At 38.3% G+C, this 19,677-nt stretch overlaps 1 protein-coding gene across 3 annotated transcripts; it reads right to left on the reverse strand.

Annotated features, from left to right (window-relative positions):
• Positions 1-812: 812 nt before the first annotated feature.
• On the reverse strand, positions 813-9,681 carry RXYLT1 (ribitol xylosyltransferase 1). 3 transcript variants are annotated; one of them, XM_056481976.1, is made up of 6 exons: positions 9,475-9,681; positions 8,931-9,110; positions 7,910-8,012; positions 4,541-4,855; positions 2,736-2,906; positions 813-1,766 (listed from the first exon to the last, which is right to left on the reverse strand). In XM_056481976.1, the coding sequence occupies exons 1-6, from the start codon at positions 9,614-9,616 to the stop codon at positions 1,349-1,351; spliced, it is 1,329 nt and encodes a 442-aa protein (XP_056337951.1). In that variant the 5' UTR covers positions 9,617-9,681; the 3' UTR covers positions 813-1,348. The 3 variants fall into 3 exon arrangements, with proteins under 3 accessions (XP_056337951.1, XP_056337952.1, XP_056337953.1); XM_056481977.1 differs by lacking the exons at positions 8,931-9,110; positions 9,475-9,681 and adding an exon at positions 5,838-5,905 and having other exon boundaries at positions 4,541-4,877; positions 7,910-8,000; XM_056481978.1 differs by lacking the exons at positions 7,910-8,012; positions 8,931-9,110; positions 9,475-9,681 and adding an exon at positions 5,838-5,907.
• Between the last annotated feature and the right edge of the window lie 9,996 nt (positions 9,682-19,677).

The following is a 19,677-nucleotide window of genomic DNA, read 5'->3' on the forward strand; positions in this document are numbered from 1 at the left end:
CTATGACTACTGCAGATACTCAGGCTTCCTCTAACCGAGTGCTGTGTCCTGCTGATGGCTTCAGATCCTAAGTGTGGACAGCTGCTGTGAATTTGGTCTAACAATGTCCACCTGTAAGCAGCACTCATCAACTCTCTGCTGTCTCAGCTAAAGGGAGTATGTTTACATTGTACTGCAACTGCAGGACACTTCAGACGAAATGGGTGGATGGTAAGTAACAGAAGTTCATGTCAGGCAATTTAGATTACCCACAGAAGTGCTCTTGTGTGAAATATACTCCAGAACTAGAGAGTATCAGTACACAAAGGAGTACTACTAAGTTGTACAGTTGCACTGGCCTTTTAATTCCTGCATGAGAATGACCCCACGTGTCATGCTGTGGTCAGACAGAAGTGGCTACTACTACATCCCTTTGGTATGGCAGCAGTGTGTGTGCAGTCCTCCTGCTCAGCAGATCATACTGGAGGGAACTGCACACACTCAAGAAAAGGAACAGATCCCTTCGGCTAAATTAAACAAGAAAGCATAGAAATTGTTCATGGTACACATAATACCATAAACATGCAGTATTACACTTCTGCCATCTTTTGGCATTGATGAGTTTCAGCAGATTTTGAGGAATCAGATAAGCTACAAGCAGGTTCACGTCTAAGGCTCGGTGTTCTCAATGTGCAGCTGTAACTAGAGGTAATGAAAGAGCAGAAATGCAGAAAGGTATGGTCCAAGGCTAAAAAGAAATTAAGTAATTCTTACATCTGAAGTTAAAGATAAAATATATTGCTTTGAAGTATTTTCAATAAAGAGTTCTCTACTTTTACCTTGAAATATAGAGTTTTATTCCACAGTCTTTAGCTTTATGGTCACTTTGTTGGAAATGAAATGTCAATTAAGTAAACAGTTCACATTTTCAAAACAAGCACTTACCAGAATATGCTAAACCTGGTAATTCTGTCATAATACTTTTCTTTTTCAGTCTCTCTAATAAATTACTCTGTACCAAACAGCCTCCATTCTCTTTTTTTCAAACACAACTGATGTTCTTACGTTGGATTTTACCAAATTCACACGCTCAAAGATATTAAAAAAAATTATCAGGTCACACAGCAACACAGAAATTGTGAAAATAGTAACAAAATTGTTGCCATCCTTGTACCATCCTATTAAGTCAACAACCTTTCTGAAAATCACTAAGGATGGAGGGCCAAATGTAGCTCTTGGCCAAGCTTAGAGCAAATCCATTGACTTTAAAAGGAATGCATCTGTCCTGTGAGGTTACTTTCAGGTAAAAGCTGCCTCAGGTTAATGGAAATTAAGCTGTCATCTATTCTAGATTTTCAAACGGGACAATTTATCCTTTATCACTGGGCAAAAATGAATTTTCCAAAGTATTAATGAATTTTTGTCTCATCCATGCTTTGAAGTTTCGATACCATTCTAAAAGCTTTTTTCTCCTTTGAATCTTTTCTTGTAAGCTCATTTTTTTTTCTTTTTCTAGAATAGCAGGAAGCTCTTTCCAGTTCTTAATAAAGATAAATGGAGCCCCCATGGTTTTTAATAATTGCAATGGAGCACTGTGGTACATTGATGAATTTCCGCAATCACCCGGTGTCATTACATCTTCTATAACGGGCAGAGATCCATATGAACAAGCTTCATAAATTCTGTAACATTCTGTATTTATTCCCACTGGGCACAATGTCAAATCACTCTGCAGCAAGGCATCTTGATAGTTTTTGAAACTTTCATTTGTTTCTTGAGGCTGCCACCTAGGAAAGTAAATGGGGTGAAAATTAATATTTTCCTCACAGGCAATTGCAATGAAAAAATAGAGATATGTTTTAATTTCTATTATTTATAAAACTGAAAATGCTATCAGTGTAAAAATTTTATATTACATACAAGTCCATTGACTTTTAGTTTTAACTGCTCTTAAAGTCCTCTAAAATTTATTGAAAATGTCACTATTAAAAATTGATTGTAATATGTGGCCCTTTTTGGAAATTATTAATACTCAGAAGTGCAAGAAACAAATTGAAATGCCACTTCAAATCTTCTGCATGACTTGTATGTCAATTTACTTCACAGCACAGTTTAGAAACAGACAAAAAGGGAGACACTCAATGGACTTTTTAATGACTTTTCTTTGGCCTCAAAAGAGGTTTGCTCTTCAAAAGTGAGGATGCAGAGCAATTCGTTTAACCTGAATTCATCTACCTGAAGTGCCTCATTATGTCTGGGAGATAAGAGTTTCTGTCACAGACACAATCTATCTACTGAGACTCTTCATCAGGGCAGCTAAGGTCTACCCAAGCACCACTGTGCCTGCTAGCCAACGTTTCATAGGTGTTGTTTTTCAAAGTCAAGAACCCTACTCTTGTTAGTCAAAAACAACAGTGCTGTACAGATTAAATCTACTCTCATGTGAAACACAACAAAACATGTCTGTCATCTTTCTCCTACTAAAGGCATTAAGCTCCATAAAATGCAAGTGTTTCTTCTCAGAAAAGATGTTCTTTGATGGTTATATATACAGGAGAATTTTCCACACTAGATTTAAAAATATGACTTACGTAAAATTTAACAGAAAGGCATTTATGACAAGTCACTGAAATATTCCCTGACTTAATGACTGATTATCTTTATTTGTACTACCTTTTAACACTCAAGAAAAGATTGGTAATAATGAACCAGACAAAAAACTCTGAATATTTTCATGAAGTAAATTAAAGTCTTACTGTTCTCTGGCTGCAATCCAGCAGTGTTTGTCAAGCCCGTCCTGTTTCAGCATTTTGATTAGGGTTTCTCTAGAAGAATTCTTATAAACTGTTCCTAAGAAATTACATAGATATGGTCTTGGATCATGTAGCATTGACCAGCTGGGTTCCACAACTGGAAAATTTCTGTAGCTGTAAAAACAATGTGTAAGTTAGACAACTGTATTAAAGGAAAACCTTTTTCAGCATTTCATGTTCAGTGCATCATATTTTAAGACTAAAAGCACCTACTTGTTGCCAATCCACATCTATAGACAGACCCACAAAGAAACCAATTCAAGTCCTGCCCTAAAACTAGGTCTTTATTCCTTTTGCCCCCATCAGTCCCTTCACAAAGTTTCCAGAATACTTACATCTTCCTTCAACATCAGAAATATTATATGCGCATATTACAGAACATCCTTTACTAACACGTTTTTCCAAAGAAGCTGTTCTTGATGCAACCACAAGTTTTGACTGAAATGGGCAGTTTAACAGTAACTATGGCACATAAATGTCAACTACCTTAATCTCTGGATATGCTCATCTACTGAAAATACCACTGGTAACCTCTCAAAGCAAAATCTCACTTCGATCTGAGTGAACTCAATAATCTAATCTTTTGCTTACTACACAGCTTGTTGTACACTATTTGATGGAACAGTCCTTTCCTAATTCTTCCCCTGCATGATGAATGTTAATTCACTTAGTTTATAATAAGTATTTGTCCCTTAATGACAAATATTTCTGCATCATTCCACATCTTAATTTTCTCTCTTTACTTGGAAAATACTGCAAATGTTCATGCCTTTAACCCCATTTTTTACAGCTGTTGTATGCAAGGGCTGGAAACCCCATTTTGATACCAAATGTATCTTCCTCCACCCAGCCTTGCACCCTAGTTTATTGTTATTGCTATCTCTTAACTGTCACCTTAATCTCTGCAACTTTTCTTTTGACTTAGGAACTTTCAATGCCATGAATTCTCTGACACCATCAATAATCCAAATTTAGCATATTTCAGAGACACTGTGAACAAGTTCAAGCTGTATACAAAAAGCTCTATGTAGTTTTCCAGCTGGTTGAGCAAACTGGATCAATATAGGATATTGAATTCAAATTCAACACAAGGTATGAAAATAATCCTGTATTCCTTCCAGCTTCTATTATCCTAGTAAGTAGCTAAACAACTCTCAACTGTTGATAAGAAGTAAAAATGCATCTAGCTGAACCAAACCTTTATTTACTCCGCATAAATAGTCTGAACACTTAAATATAACAAAAATGTTTTTTTTTAAAACAAGCAGTTAAGCCAGCTTACAATACTGTGATATTGGAGTATAACAACTCCAAATGGAAAGCCTTTTGAGCCATAATGGAGGTTAAAAAAAGTACTCTTTCCTTTCCTGAACAAATAGTACCTGCAACTTTATTACATAAATATATCCTGAATCTTCACATCACTGGTATATATTACATCAGCAGTTATGATAAATCTCAAGAGCAAATCTACTGAAGAAATAATGAACAGAAAACCTCAGAAGATGCAGGTTCATTTTCCTAAAGTTTCCTAAACATTAGTATTCTTTTCCTGTTATAATTTTTATTGCTAAAATGCCACTTTCAAAGACTCAAATGCCTGATTTAGAAAAAGACTGACAGGATCATGTTCTGCAATTTACTTATTACAATTGTTTCGGGCATCAGCAGTAACACTCAGTCATATTTTCCATACCTCGTGCACAACAACTAATTAACCAATTACAACCTCTGTCTACAGTACTTACGTAGCTACTCCTAAAGGCCACTGGAAAATATCTTCCTCGTTTACGAACGCACAGTCGTATGTAACAAAGAGCAGCTGCACAAATCCCCCGTTCCGTTTCAGGTAGGGCTGAATCCAGGCGTTGCTGCACTGCTCACTGCCGAGCAGCACCACCGCCACGTGCTGGATCTTGCGGGTCTCCAGCAGTGTCTGTGCGTAGTGCAGCCACTGCGTGGCGTAGGCGACCTTCGCCGGCTCCCTCCCGTTCAGCACCAGCACCACGTGCTCCGCTTCCACCGACAAGTAGCCGGGAACCACAGCCGGGCCAGTGAGGAAGCTGAGAAATACAAAATACACCACTAAACAAAGTAAGACTTTGTTACAAAAATTACTGACCTCAATCCTCTAGCTAGTCTTACTACACAGTATGCACTCCAGAGATAACTTTTTCTTCAGTAAACTAAATGCAATATATTGCAAAATACTCCACAACTATAACCACTTCTATTGTTAGTATTTACTGCTTAGCACAGGAGTAAAGCTGCTTTCATTTTCATTCAGGAAAAAGGTGATTGACTGAAATAAGGTATTTTGTCAATAAATCAGAACTAGTACCATACTCAAACCTCAAAATGTGAGTAAATCAACCACCTTTTGAAAAAGGATGCACCTTGATGTTCACTAAGGGTTAGACATTCTCTTAATTCCAGTAATAACCAATTAATGCTGTATTAAAACAAAAGAGAGGCTCTTTCAAAAACCTGAAGACTACACTAAATCTGGTATTATTAAGAGTGATAGTTAGCTAGTCTTGCATACTACTTTTCTCAGTATTTTGGTTAAGTTTCTACTGAGTAGAATTGATAACACAAATGTAAACTTAGGTTGGTTGTATGACCCAGGTCAAATTTGAGGCTCTGATATAACATAGTAAGCGCAAACATTTTAGTTATAAGATCTAGATATATTTAACTGTAAAGCCAGAGTAAGTGTTAAATCCTGCTCTCTTGTTTTTTGTATGAATGTGCCAAGACGGTACTAAAATCCCTATCTATGAAGTTTCTTCTCCACTCCTGTTTTTAAATACACATCACTGCATTTTATAGAGAAGCTGATACTTTATGTATTTTTAGGCAAGTTCTTTGGTGAAAACATGTACCCATCAAAATCTATATTAGAGATGTGTACTCTCCATATACGGAATAGACTTATTCATGCAACTGTGTTCAAGTGGTATTTTGGCATTTTTGTGTCCTTAGAGTTGGTATTCCTTAAAAACATTCACCAGAGGTCTATTTTTTAACAATCATTAGACTTACCACAGAAAACTGCAGAGCAGAACATATTCTCCAAATATGTCACCTCAGCTAGTTCCCTCTAGCCTCATCTAGTAATCAAATGGAGATAATTTACCTCAGCCAGGCAGTAAACAATTCCAGAAAATCTTATAACCAGTGAAAAGCAAAAATCATGTAATTCTTCCCCACAACATAAGCTAGTGTTTCCAAATAGAGTAAAAAGTAGCTATTTCAGAAGCCTAGTTGTTAAAATAATAGTTATATTGCATATTTTCTATACTTTGCACAACAAGTTTCTACTAGCCTGTCAAAAGTTAACCTTTGTGATGTTGGTCCTAAACTTAAGCTTTGTATTTTTATAGGATGCAGCATCCAAGTTGAAATTAAAACAGGGACTCGTTATCCCTGGCTCATCTAGACATAGCAAAAAGATATTTAAATGCAAGTAGAGAAGTCTTTCTTTGAGAGATGCATACCCTAAGGAAACATGTGAGGTTATTAATCATCTGAAACAGGTACACTAGAAAGAAAACAACCATAATCAGTCTACTGACAGACTCACTAAGTACAGCAAATTATTTTCATGTTATAAACGTGGAAAGCAAGAGCTTGAAGAAATTCTCATGTCAATACCAAGAAGATAAACTATTGTGGCAGAGTACCATGGATTTCTATAGCTTCTAAGATTTTAACTCTGGAAACAACAAAGTCTTTTGCCACTAAGACTGCACTGTAGGCACAGGTCCAATATTCAAAGAAAGGACTGTATCCTTTCTCTATATTTGTAAATTGAAAGCCCTATTGCTCTGTCAAGGGGACTACCAAGATGCAGTAGCATCATTCACAGGTGATTCTCTAAACTTGTAGGATCATCTTTTATTTGCAGACAAGGAATATAGCTTTTTCTGTTGAAGAGTATATAAATTCATCTATTTCTTCTGAAAAGATTCTGTGGTCTGTACCATGTTCACTGCTAGATACCTTGATAGACAATTCAAAATTATTTCAAAAAGTTTGCGAATTGAAAGGTTTTAAGTGATCACAAATCACATGTACTTCAAACACTGCCTTCAAATATTTCAACTAGAACCACATCTTAGGCAAGGAAAAAATAGCCTTCTGAAGCAACACACGTTTCAGAAGTTAAAACTCACTTAACTGTGTAATTTATGCATGAAAAGAAAACTTTTAACAGGTGAGTCCTGGTGCAAGTGACTAAATATTGCAGGAGACCTACTTCTGTAGTCTGGCTAACTGGCCAAACAGACAAAAAATCCTTTAGCTTTCACTGCATCTTTGCAGAAAGCATTAAAATGGTGTTACATAAGGGCTCAGAGAAAAGCTCTGTATCATTCACTGAATAATATAAAACATTTGATAACAGTCTTAAAACATACATGATCACAGATCAAACACCACTGCTAAAGAAAGCAGTGCTTTAAGTGTAATCTTCCTTTCCATACAGAATTTTGTTTTGCAAATCAAGTAGCTAAGCAGAAGCTAGGTCTCACAGATAGCCTTTGTTATAAACAAAAACAAATTACAGTTTTGAGACATTCCTATTTATGAACAAATGAGCCAAGTCTCGTTTCCCTGAATACAGCAGAACCCAAACAGCAGGAGATATCTTCCTGCCTCACATATGCATGTTTGATTTCATCAAGTGTGAGCCCCCAAGCCCTAATTCTTAACATTGTTCTCGGAGTTGTACCCTGACCCTGCCACTGAGGTCTCTTACAATGCTTTTCCTCTCAGCATTGGTAAGTTTTCCATATTTTTTTTTTAATAAAACAAACCATCATAAACCAGATCAAATTACTCCCTAGCTTTCTATTTTTTAACAGTGACATGTTTGGTCTAGAATTGGTTAGATTTATCAAGTATGTCTATAAATGATAATTTTGAATGAGAAGCTGTGTGCATATTCCATAGTCATGAAAACATGACAAAATTTAAGTATTTGCAACTGTATTAAAATAACCACAACTTTGAGATAGGCAAAATAATACCTGAGTGGTACAACATTTAGTTTAACTTTCCAATGCATTGTTTGTTAAAGTTCACACAATTGAAATAAACACTGTAAACAATACCTGAAGTATGTTTTTCCTGCTTTTTGGCTTCCTTCTCTCCACTGTGCAGTCACATCAGCTGGCTCAAGGTGTCCTCCAAAAATATGCTGCCAAAGGTAAAGACCTACATAAATGAAGACAGGATGGAGAATGTGAATGTACAGATCTTGCCTAAAAAAAAAATTTCTGGAAAATGAAAAAGCATCACAATGTAAGAACTTGGGAAAGAAATGTCAGAGCTTGTTGCATAATGACTTTGAATTAGTTAAGTTGAATTTTTCCCAATTCGTATTTAAAGAGATTCTTTGGCTAACACATTATCAGCAGATGAAGATTTACACTACTGCTTCTGTTAGCAACTCTTTCCAGCCCATATACCACAAAAAGTGAGCAAATATACTTCTCTTAAGCTTTTGTGAAATGCACCAGTGTTTATGATGATAATATACCAGGTAATATACCCATGTGTTCTGCAATGCCACATGAAAGTCTGACTGTAAGTCCTACACTTACAAAAAAGCTAAATTAAGAACAGTGGTATGTCTTCAGCAGTAAAGAGCTTGGCTCTCAGTTTGTGTAGAGGGGAAACTCAGTATCTTCCACAACAGAAGAATTTCCAAGTTCATCAGTGGCAGTAGTGCTACAGTACACTACAATATAGAAAATGTTTTATTTCTCTCTGTGTGACGCTTTATTTCACTAAGTTTAAATGTGACAAAAATAAATAATCTGTTTAGGCAAGTAAGAGGCCTCTCCTTGTGTAATAATGCAAACTAGACTGACTTAAAAAGTAATTGTGTTTATGTGCCACTTGAGACATTTTCCTTGACAGATGTGGAAAAACAGCCTTGAAAAGCACTGATACAAAGAAACTGGAGTTCAACAACTAATTTGAGTAACACTTAGCATTTCCTTAATACTCTTCATGTACAGATATTCATACTACCGAATAATATACATAAATTTTAGCCATCAGGAAACAGAGAAAAGTGCTAAACCAGAAAGGTTAAATAACCAACAGACACTGACTACATCTGCTTACCAATTGCTGCTTTGCCCCAAATCTGTACTCTAAGACTGGTCTGCTCTAGATGAGACCTCGCATATTTTATCATTTTAAGATAAGCTTCAAATCTCTGCTGAGAAGCAGCCAGCTCATTTTTCTCATCCGCATCCCATGGATTCCACTCTTCATTTCCCACAGCAACATGGTCTGTGAAACCTAAAGGTATGATTTACATTAAAAAAAAAAAAAAAAAAAAAAAAAAAAAAAGAATAAAAAAAGAGATCATGTTCACAACTTTAGGAAAACGGGTGAATTTTCTCAGATTTCTCAGATGACAACCATCCTTCAGCCCAGGTCCGGGCACCCACAGCCACCCCATCGCCGCCCTCTCCCGCCGGCCGTGCCGCGCGGTGCCGCCCGAGGCCCGGCGGGAATGGCCGCGGCCAGCGCAGGCCCAGCGCGGATCGGGGAGGCGCCGGCCCCGCTCTCCCTCACAGGCGCCACCAGGCCCCGCCCGCCCGCACCAAACCGCGGACGGGCCGGGCAGGGCGGCTCGGAGCGGCCCCGCCGCCGCGCTCACCTCGCGGGCCGCGGCGGTCCCGGTGCGGGCGGGGGGCGGCCGGGCGGCGCGGCCGCAGGAACACGGTGTAGGCCGCGTAGAGCGAGAAGAGGCCGTACGCGACGATCAGGGCGGAGCAGAGGCGGCGGCGAGCAGCCCGCATCCCGCCCGGCGCGGGCGGAAGGCCCGGCGGGGGGCGCCGGGAGGCGGTGGCGGAGCAGACTCCGCCCGCCGAGCCGGGCTGGGCTGGGCCGGGCCGGGCTGGGCCGGGCCGCGCTGGGCCGGGCCGGGCTGGGCTGGCTGGGCCGGGCCGGGCTGGGCCGGGCCGGGCTGGGCTGGGCTGGGCTGGGCCGGGCCGGGCTGTGCCCGCCGGCCGGGAGCGCGGAGCTGCCGGGGCCGTGGCCGTGGCCTGCTCCTGGTCGCAGCCGGGCGATGATGGGTAGCCAGGTTGTAGACGGACAGATGAACACCACAGTCAGGTTATGGGAATTTTGTTATCATGGAATAGATAGATCTTGGATAGATCAGTGTCCCACGTTCCATAGTAAGAAAGACTGTCCACGAGTCCTTCTTAAGGCTAGGTGCTACATCTTCTGTAAAGCCTCTACCAGCCTGTAGACAAACACCATGACCCTAATTGTAGCCAAAAGCACAGTGACTTCACCTACCTGAATGAGAAAGAGTTAGAACAGTGTAGACTGTAATGCACTGCACAGCCTTATGGCCTTCTCTGGGTCTGAGTAGGTTTTTTCTTGACCAGTTTTTTACCCTTATGAACACTATACCTTGCTCTGACCCTGACCTACAATTAATTCAATGGACCACTGCTTGTTTCCAGCTGAAATGTAACTACTTGTCTTAGAAGGAGTTCTGAAGTAGGCTTACAGTCAGCCTACTGCCAAATCCTTAATCTAATTTAATTGCTTATACTCTTGCTAATATATAAGCCTAGCCTGATGACCCACAGTGGCAGCAATCACAGAATGGATTGGAGGTAGGACGGGACCTTCAAGATCACTGATACACCCATTCTGCAGGCAACAATACTTCCCACTACCCAGGTTGCTCAAAGCCATGGATCACTACCAAGAATGGGACATTCTGACTTCTCTGTCTTACCACACTCATAATGAACACTGCCTTGTGTCATGTCAATACTAGACCTGGTAAAAAGTTTTTCCCTCTCTTTCTTTTAAGCTCCTTTTATTTATAGAAACTCTAGCCATTAAAACCCTACATATAGTGCAAATAACACTTGTCAATATTACGGGTAATCTGTTGCAAAATTGCAGGTCAATACACTTACTCCTGCTAGGCATCACGGCCACTTTGCTTTGGCTATAGTGATTTATAGTTTTAGGAAACAAGTGCACCTCATAAATGCTTTCCAAATGAAGACTGGCTTCTCCTGCCTTTCTGGCTTAGTGCATCAGTGTGAGTGCACAATGAAGTGGTGCAGTCACAAACTTTGGGAAGACTAGCAAGACGATATCTGTAGTGGTCAATATTGAAGTAAACTACTATCAGTTTCAACTTCAGTCTGTTTTCTAGACCATATCAGTAACTGCAGCTGTGTGCTGAGCTGCTAAAATTTAAGGAAAATCTTTCTACGAATATTTTAACTTAAAACAGAATGTGGTAACAAAAGTATGATAAAGATAGAACCAAAGGGAAATAAGATAGTAGTAGAAATAAATTAAAAAGGGCAAAGAAGAATGAAAAATGTTTAATCATTTGGAAACACAGGCTGCCTATTGCACAACTTCACTGCTTTGGATGATGGTTAGAAAATTCTCCTTCCCACACAGATGCAGCTAATTTCTTATAAAAATTCCAGAAGACACTTGAAAAGAAAAGGTCAAGAAGGATTAATCTGAGGAGAGTTTGGATTATAGACCACCTCAAAAATAGTGTCTCAAAATTCTGCATTTGATTGTGTGCATTTCACAATAAGAAATGAAAAAGTGAATGTAATTTGGACTAGTGATTGTTGCTGAGCAAGTCTTTCACAATACTGATGATAATATAGTCTTATTTATAGCAAAGAAGAAAGGTATACTAATCAAAGTGAGGTAAAAAGGCAATATCAATCAAAGTATTAGATTAACTGTAGTAGATGGCAATGCCTGATCATTTGGAAAGAAATCCAAATCCAGAGTTGAAAATGTGTGAGAAGGAAGAGGATATACTTTCGAGCATAGCATCTTAATCTTGTATTTCCTACCCTTAGTAACTCTCTTTCTACATTTTTCAAGCTGCATTGGCTCATTTAGTGGCCAAAACATGACATAAAAAGCTATATATAATGTAAAAAAGGATATTAATTTTATAAAATTTTATATTCTTTTCCAGCCAGTTCAGGACAGACTCAAATTAATGGTTTTCCTGTAATGCAAACTCAAATAACATAGAAACTAGTGGGAATTAAGAATATAATGTTAAGAATGTACTAAGGGTGTGTGTGAGGGGCTGGACTTCGCAAAATGCCTACGTGAATTAAAATCTTGGAGTAGGACCTTTGTCAAGGGATTATGGGAGTAAAGTTTACAGAAACATTAAATTGGAAGAACACCTTAACCATGGTATTCTGTGAAATCATGGAAGGACGTGCAGCAGATACCAAATTGAGGAAATGCCTGAATTTCATGCACAGTGCCTGTAGGGGCCTGCAAAGCACAGAAAGTACTTGTTCCTAGCACTCTCTGTAAAATTTCTGATTTGTTGTAGAAGACCAAAAGCCAAATGTTATGTCACAAGAAGAGAGGAGAGATCAAAAGGATCAGTGATGTCTTGGACATGTGTCAAAGACAAGGTTGTTATATGTCTAGATGGCATTAAGAAGCAGACATGCCCTGTAGTATAGAAGAGGATGAAAAGTCCAGCAGCCACAACTAATGAGACTTGGAAAAATCCTAAACCCAGGTCTGGTAAATCAGGAAGCTTAGATTCTTTCTTAGCTCTGACAGCTTGCTGTATGATGTTCTGGCAGACTATCTTGTCTCATGGGGCTCCAGCTGACCCCTTGTAAAATGTGCAAAACTGAGCTTCTTGAACTGTTAGGAATCCTAGCTGATATGAAATAGATGAAGTTCTCCTTGAATGAAAGTTACTCAATAAAGGCAGAAAGAGTTCTAACAAAAAAGGAGAGTGTATTTAATAACAAGGATTTTGAGCAGTAAACAATTAAGCTTTAAAAGTTCTTTTCAGTATAAGGCATGATAAATTAGGAGACAGTTTAAAAATCATAAATTAAAAATCATAAAAATTATCAAGTTCAATAGCTGTTTAGGCACAGGAAAAAATTAAACAAGAACACAGAACTGTCAAACACCTTCAGCAAATGTATATTCAAGAATTCCTTTCAACAAATTAAAATTAACCTGGAGTTTCAAAATCAGGACTGAATGCAGCTGAAAGTCTCAGTCAAAATAAATTCTGCTGTACATCAGGTGGTTTGAGTAATCAACTGAGAAAGTAAGGGTTTTTCTTGTGAAAAGTATGCTTTTTCTATACATATTATGATAAAAGCAGAATTTTCTGGTACTTGTTTTTATTACTCATGACTACCTACAATAAGGTATTCTTCAGTCCCTGTTTTTTCCCAACAAAATTCTTGCTAAATGCTTGTCTTATCTTGGTCTGCTCATTGACTATTGGATTAGAATTGCAGATAATCACTGAAAAGTTTAAAAAAGCTGTATTGATCAACATGTGACATATGCAGATCTGAGCAAGGTTTTAAAGCAGTTAGGAATGAAAGAAAGTGCCGGTTAGATGTCTAACTAGAACATGGAATGAAGACAGTTGTTGCCAGAATCCCTGCAGGAAGGTGTTGAGCTTCAGTTACTGCTCTATTGTTCCTGTTCTCATTATTAAGAAGTTTGCAGGGTTTTCTTCTACCACCTGCAGAGTGTAGGCAGCCAGTGTTACAGTTAGTCTGGTAAAGCTTAAGTCTCCTCTTAAGGCTGCAACATAGAAGGCTGGATGAAAGTTAGAAGTCTGCAGTGGACAATTGAAGTTGGGAAGCTGGAGAGGCCTCTCTGCTTGCTGTAGATCACAGTGCCCGTTCCTAGCCTTTGGCAGAGGTACTCTGCAAAAGGCTCTTGTGTTGAGAGATAATAGTCTGTGGTGCTCGTTACTGCGTGACTAATAGAAGTGCTCCTTTCTGCTGGCTCTGGTTTGTAGGAGTGCACCCTGGCATCATCCTTCAGGCAGAACAAGGCTCGGGTTGATTTCATTTTTACCTGAAACTAATTACAGTGGTTGAACTGTCACTTCAACAGAATATTGCTTGAGGCAGCGAGGTGATGGTAAGGAACTTCTGATGGTGGTAAAAAATTAAGGGCAGAAAGCTCTTGTTTTTTGGTACAGGTGGATCAATAAGAGACTGTCCAACTGTGGCCTTCTAGGTTCATAGTTTAAGTGAGGACAGTCTTCCTGAGAAGCTAATACACTGCAGGAGCATCATAATACAGTAATTTTTCAGCCTAATGGAGTGACAAAACTAACTGCCATTCTTAGTTCTATATCACTCTCACATTCCAGACATATCTATCTGAAGACATTTTTAGATAACAAAGGGTAATCCTCCCATGTGTTACATTTGCATTTAGAGTGTCTCGGGCTGAAGTCTTCACTGATAACTATTCTATTCCACTATATTCTATTCTGTCAAAGCATAAAGCCTCTCAGAACACTGAGTCTCTCCTGAGACACAGAAAGAAGGGACTCATAGGTGCTATTTCCTAGATTGTTTTGTGTACACATTTTTTAATATCTCTGTCAGGACTGGGTTAGACCTTTCCAACAACTGAAATGGGTTTTATGTAAGCCATGCCTAACTAACCATATCAAACTATTCTTAACCATGCTCCCTCTTGTTCCCTGAACTTCATTTCTCCAGTATTTTTCTAAGTTGGTATATTGTAAAGGAAGGCAATAAAGTCAGTTACATTTTTTTTGATGTTCCCACCCAGATATAAACTTTATGGCTCATTTGCTATTTCAATAGGCTAAATGCACCCTTTAAAAACAGTTGTTTTCACAATCTTTTACAATCTCATATACAAATATAAGACAGATAAATGTGTTAAACATTTATAAACCAAACATTGTTGCACTGGTGTTTTGCATAGATCTTCAATGTTTTCATGGTATAAATGATTTTATTGTGGATAGATGAGACTATAGTATCTCCTCACCCCATTCTTACTGAGTAACATAAAGACATTTTCATGCCACTGTCTTCTAGCAGATTCAAAAGGAAAGAAATTATTCTTACAGGAGGAACTGTAGTAGGTTTCATACTAGCAGGAATTTTGGCTATATTTTAAAATAAAATTATATTAGCATGTCACACTCTGGTGTAAGTCATCTACCTTTCTGTGTTGGGGGAAGAAAGGATCATTTAAAATCTGCAGTGCTAACTGAGGTGTTTACAGTGCCATTTAATAACCACTTGACAATGAAATTCTTTAAAAAATAATTTCTGGAAGGCAAGCAACATAATCTCTCATGGAGGAATTCTAAAGCTGTAGTTTCTGGTTCCCTCTGGTGCAGGAACAGCTCTACTGCTGCACTTGATCATATTATTTCCTGTGATGTTTGGGTATAGGCCTCATTTAAATGGCAGTTACATGGGTGATAAGAGAAGGAAGGCATGAAAGGAGACTTGGCAAAATGCAGTGAGTGGCCTGTGTGAACAGTTCATGTGAGCTGCAGTCCATTTACTATCTGGGGATTTATCAGTAGACATAGAATGTGAAAGTTGTTCAGGCTCAAAGGCTTATAGCTGGATATCATGGTCTTGGGTTTTTTTGTGGTGGGTTTTTTTTTTTTTTGATCTGTAGTGATAAAACCGAAGGAAATGCTCTGAGATGAGCCAAAAGAATCTTCTGTTTTTCCTTAAGCACAGTATCTTCACTCCTCCGTGCCTCACTGGGATAGCTACCAGGAAGAGTACAGTCAGAGCTCTGTTTGAGTTTCATGTTAGTGGCCAGCCTGAAGGTGCTTTAAGAGATTCCAGGTTACTTACAACAGTCTAGGTCTTAAGAAGACACATAAAATCAGTTACTTACTGCTTCTTAGCTGAGAAGCAGTTAATTTCAGCAGAGGAAAGATAATTTTTTGAAACACTAACATATCTTTTTTTTGTGATTGTGAGCATTTCTCTCAGCTATTTATACCGGAATTACCTAAGGAAATGCAGCTGTGCCCTTCTTCTTAATGTATGCAGTCTCAATCAAATCCTTTGTGTCTATTTTATCTTCCTAATTCTTGTTTTTTTTTTTTTTTTTTTTTTTTCTACCAGACATGGAAATAATAGAATTCCCAGGCTTACTGAATATATCCAAGTAGGAAATAAATTGAGAGAACTGAAAAAAGAAGCTAATCATTAAAGCTGTAGCAAGCAATATGATTTTAAATTTAGAAGCCACCTTTTTATTTTTGTGCATCTGATTTTTCCTGTTTAGCTCTTCCATCCCACTGGAAGGTTTTTTTTATATGGCAAATTTTTTTAAGGCCTTTGGATTGACAGTGGAGGAGTATTTAAAATGCTTTTTAGCTTCAGAACTTCTACTGTTCTGAAATTAATTTACTCTTATTTTCAGAGATTCATGTGATTCTCTCATTATTGGCCATTTACATGGCCTGCCATCTACTGTTGCTTCTGAAGTGACTTACATGGCCTTCAAGGCATCTGGCTGTGTGCTGAACTGAGAAACTGTTTGAACTGTACTTTGAAAGCCTGCTTGCAGCAGGGTAATTTATTGCTTATTAGGATGGAATTTCAAGATAAGTAATCTTTGCTTATCATCCTTTCAGATGTACTCTGCCACAAGGGAACAAATAAAGTGACTCCACCATTTATATTCCAAATGGCATCTATTTATTCAATCTCACAGTTCCCTAATGATTAAGTGAAGCTATTTAGATCAGAACAGAATGTTTCTCTTTTAATATGGGAGCTCTGCCTGTCCATCAGGTGGGCATGCTCTAACAGAAGAACAAATCTCCCATTGAAGCTGTTTAGATGTCCTGGCATGATGAGCACTGCATCTTTTGTACTGGCCAGAGGTACCAGGATTTCTTTCCTCAAGGGTCTTATGAGTGCTGCTGTGAGACTTGTCACTCATTGACAGGAAGATCTGATTGAATAAAGTCAGCTACCACATTTCTAGCAATTTGAGGAAAAGTTTTGCCACATCTTAATGAGAGCATCTTTACAGGCTTCAGGAAGGAGTTAAATTACAAATATCCACGTATGAATGATTTCAGTTTTCCTAAAGCTGAAGTCCAGTTTAGGTCCTTTGAGAATACTCTGTGTATATTCCAGAGTTAAATTCTAATCCAGCACCTACTGTCATGAGAAGGTAAAATCCAACCCAGAGTATTTGGCCTGAGGAAGGACAGTCTCTGTTTCTACCATTCTCAGGTGAAGACAGCTCAGATATACCAGTAGTGCCATTTCATGTTGAGTGAAATGAGTTATGCAGCCAGGACAGGAACAGGATGAGTGAGTGTTTGTGCACTGATTTCTAATCCACTTAAAGGAGTTCATGTGTAAATGTTGCAGACTTTAACATATGTTTGATATACTTATTTTGTGTTTCTGATGGTGTATATTTGCTCCACCTGCATATATTTGCTCCATTCTAAATCACATTTGGAGGGACATGTCGACAGCTCACTGTTGGGCAGTATATTGTTAAGACCAGGATGTTACCTGTGGATGTAATGAACCTGATACATGTTGAAATACCTACATTTGAATACAGATTTATAAATATTGGTTACAGAGGTTGATTTCAGCTGTGTATGGGAGTTGCTGTGTCCAAATAGCTGACATTGGCAGTGCTTCCACTAGTTCATAAAGGACATTTACCATTTTCTGGGAGATTATTTGGTTGGAGACTGTGATATTCTTGGTGGGAATATCCATAACCTCTGCTGGCTTCAGCAAATATTTAAGGAGAATTAGTTTATGTGCAGTCAGGTTCATGATGTCAGAGCCTCTAGTCTGGTGCCTTTACAGGAAATGGTCCAGAGAGGAGACACAGAACCAACAATGCTGTAGAGGAAGACTTGGGTGGATCTGATACATTTAGGGAATTTTCCCAGTGCTTCCTGATTTGAAGTTCTTTGAACTTCTGAGAATAGTATAGCTGCAAATTTGGTAAAAGAGCTAATCAGTGGTTGTCATAAGAGGTTAAATTACCAAAACCCAAGAAAATTGCATTGCAAATTTACAAGCTAGGCAGCCAAGATAGAAAGCAGAGGGAAAGAAGCTATGTTAGCACTGAATCTCCTAAGACATCATCATGAGTATGAGCAGGATTTTATTCTCATCTATTTAACACCTTGTTTTTCTCTATGTTAAAACATTTTTTGGTAGATGGAGAGGTAAAAACTCATTTCCTAGTCATTGTCTGGATTCCTATAACAGCATATCTGTTCTGCTCTCTAGGGTACCATGGCCTGCATAACAGCAATCAGCAGCATTAGACATTGCTGCAACAGGAGTAGCAGTTGCCTGAAGGTGAGAGAGGGATGGCAGTATGGGTCAGCTGAGTGTCCTTCACTCCTGGGACTGATTGTTCACTTATTTTTCCAGTTAGCTTTAGAGCATTTTAAAATTTTAATTTACAAGATAACAGTTCCTTATTAAAATTCATGCAATCAATATAAAATTATTTGAACATTTTCATTATGACTAATGGTTTGGTTTTATTTGTATGCAGTAATATACATTTTTGAGAACTCTACAGAGATTTTCATTTCAAGTACAGTATCTCCTGAGTACCCCTTATATTTGTTCTAACAGTACAATGAATAGAGAGGGGTTTAGTTCTAATTTTTGTCCATATAAAGTTACTGAAGGAATACAGCTGGTTAAACTTGAAATGTTTGGCAATACTGAGTACAACTTGATTATGTTTTTGAATATAAAATCCTTTTATGCCACATTTTGTGTAAAAAAAAATCCATTAGGTAATAAGAGAGAAACAGAAAAAAAGAAAAAGAAAAGAGAAAGAGGGAGAGATATTTTTCTTAGTGACATTATAGTTAGTCTTCTGAATTACTATGTGTGTTATATTCTTAATTCTTATCTTTGGTTCTGCTGTGTTTTACGTGATGTCTGTACAAAGATGTAGTAGAATTAGCTTGATTGTTGTATGCATCATAATATGCTTCATTTAAGGTAGAGAAGACCTCAGCTGAATAACTGCACAGCAATATGGCAGATGAATTTCAGTGTAAATATGGGCTGTTAATACTTTCAGTCTAAAAAAATGAAGGACTCTCTAACTAGGGATACAGACTGATTGTCTCTGAATCAGTTGTTATGATACATAAAAGACCTAGAGTTATCACAGCTAGTGCTCTAAAACCATCAGAGAATGTCAAAAAGGATTCATATTAAAGATCATTAGAGAAGAAATCATTGTGCTACTGAATAAATGAATGGCTTTATTTTCGAGTCTTGAGAGGAGCGACAGAGACCTAATGACTGTTGATAGGTTTCTTAATCAGACATTGAAGCACACATCACAGGCATTCAATTGCCTTTTATTACAGTTTTACAGTGAACTCCCCAAAATAGTTATCTTTCTGCTTATTTATTTATTCTAAAAATTAGTCTTTATTATGTCTTGAGACTAATATAAGCAGATTGCAAAAGTAGTTATAATGCAGTAAATGGGATTTAAAACTTAACTTTCCAGCATCTCCCTTATACTACATGTCCTGCCCTTACACTGATAGCATCTATGTTAACTTATGATCTCTACTTCCAAATTTAGTTTATAGATACAAAATTTTGGGAAGGTCTGTCTTGGAGTAAAAGTCAATATGTTCAAAAGAAGACTGCCTATGTATGGATTAGATGAAAGATTTGCCTTGTTAAGTGTCTTGCCAGTGATAAAGGTCACCAGTTGAGACAATGTAAGACCCCACAGTAGATAAGACCCTATCAAGTTGTCTGCAGCCCTCCACAGACCACCCTGAAAATGAGCAGTATACAGATTTACTGCTTCCTGAGCATTTGGTTCTTCCCACATTCAGCCTCAGCCCAGACTGCCTGCAAATTATAACCCTTCCCACAGGAGTGGCCAGGGACTTTCATGGAAGGACCCTGTGTCACTGGACTATCTGATGTTATGAGCTCCAGGACAGGTAGCCATGGAGCATCAGACACATGTAGGGTGCTAGTGAGGATACCCT

The sequence above is a fragment of the Oenanthe melanoleuca genome, chromosome 1A (assembly GCF_029582105.1).
Source record: "Oenanthe melanoleuca isolate GR-GAL-2019-014 chromosome 1A, OMel1.0, whole genome shotgun sequence".
Lineage (NCBI taxonomy): Eukaryota > Metazoa > Chordata > Aves > Passeriformes > Muscicapidae > Oenanthe > Oenanthe melanoleuca.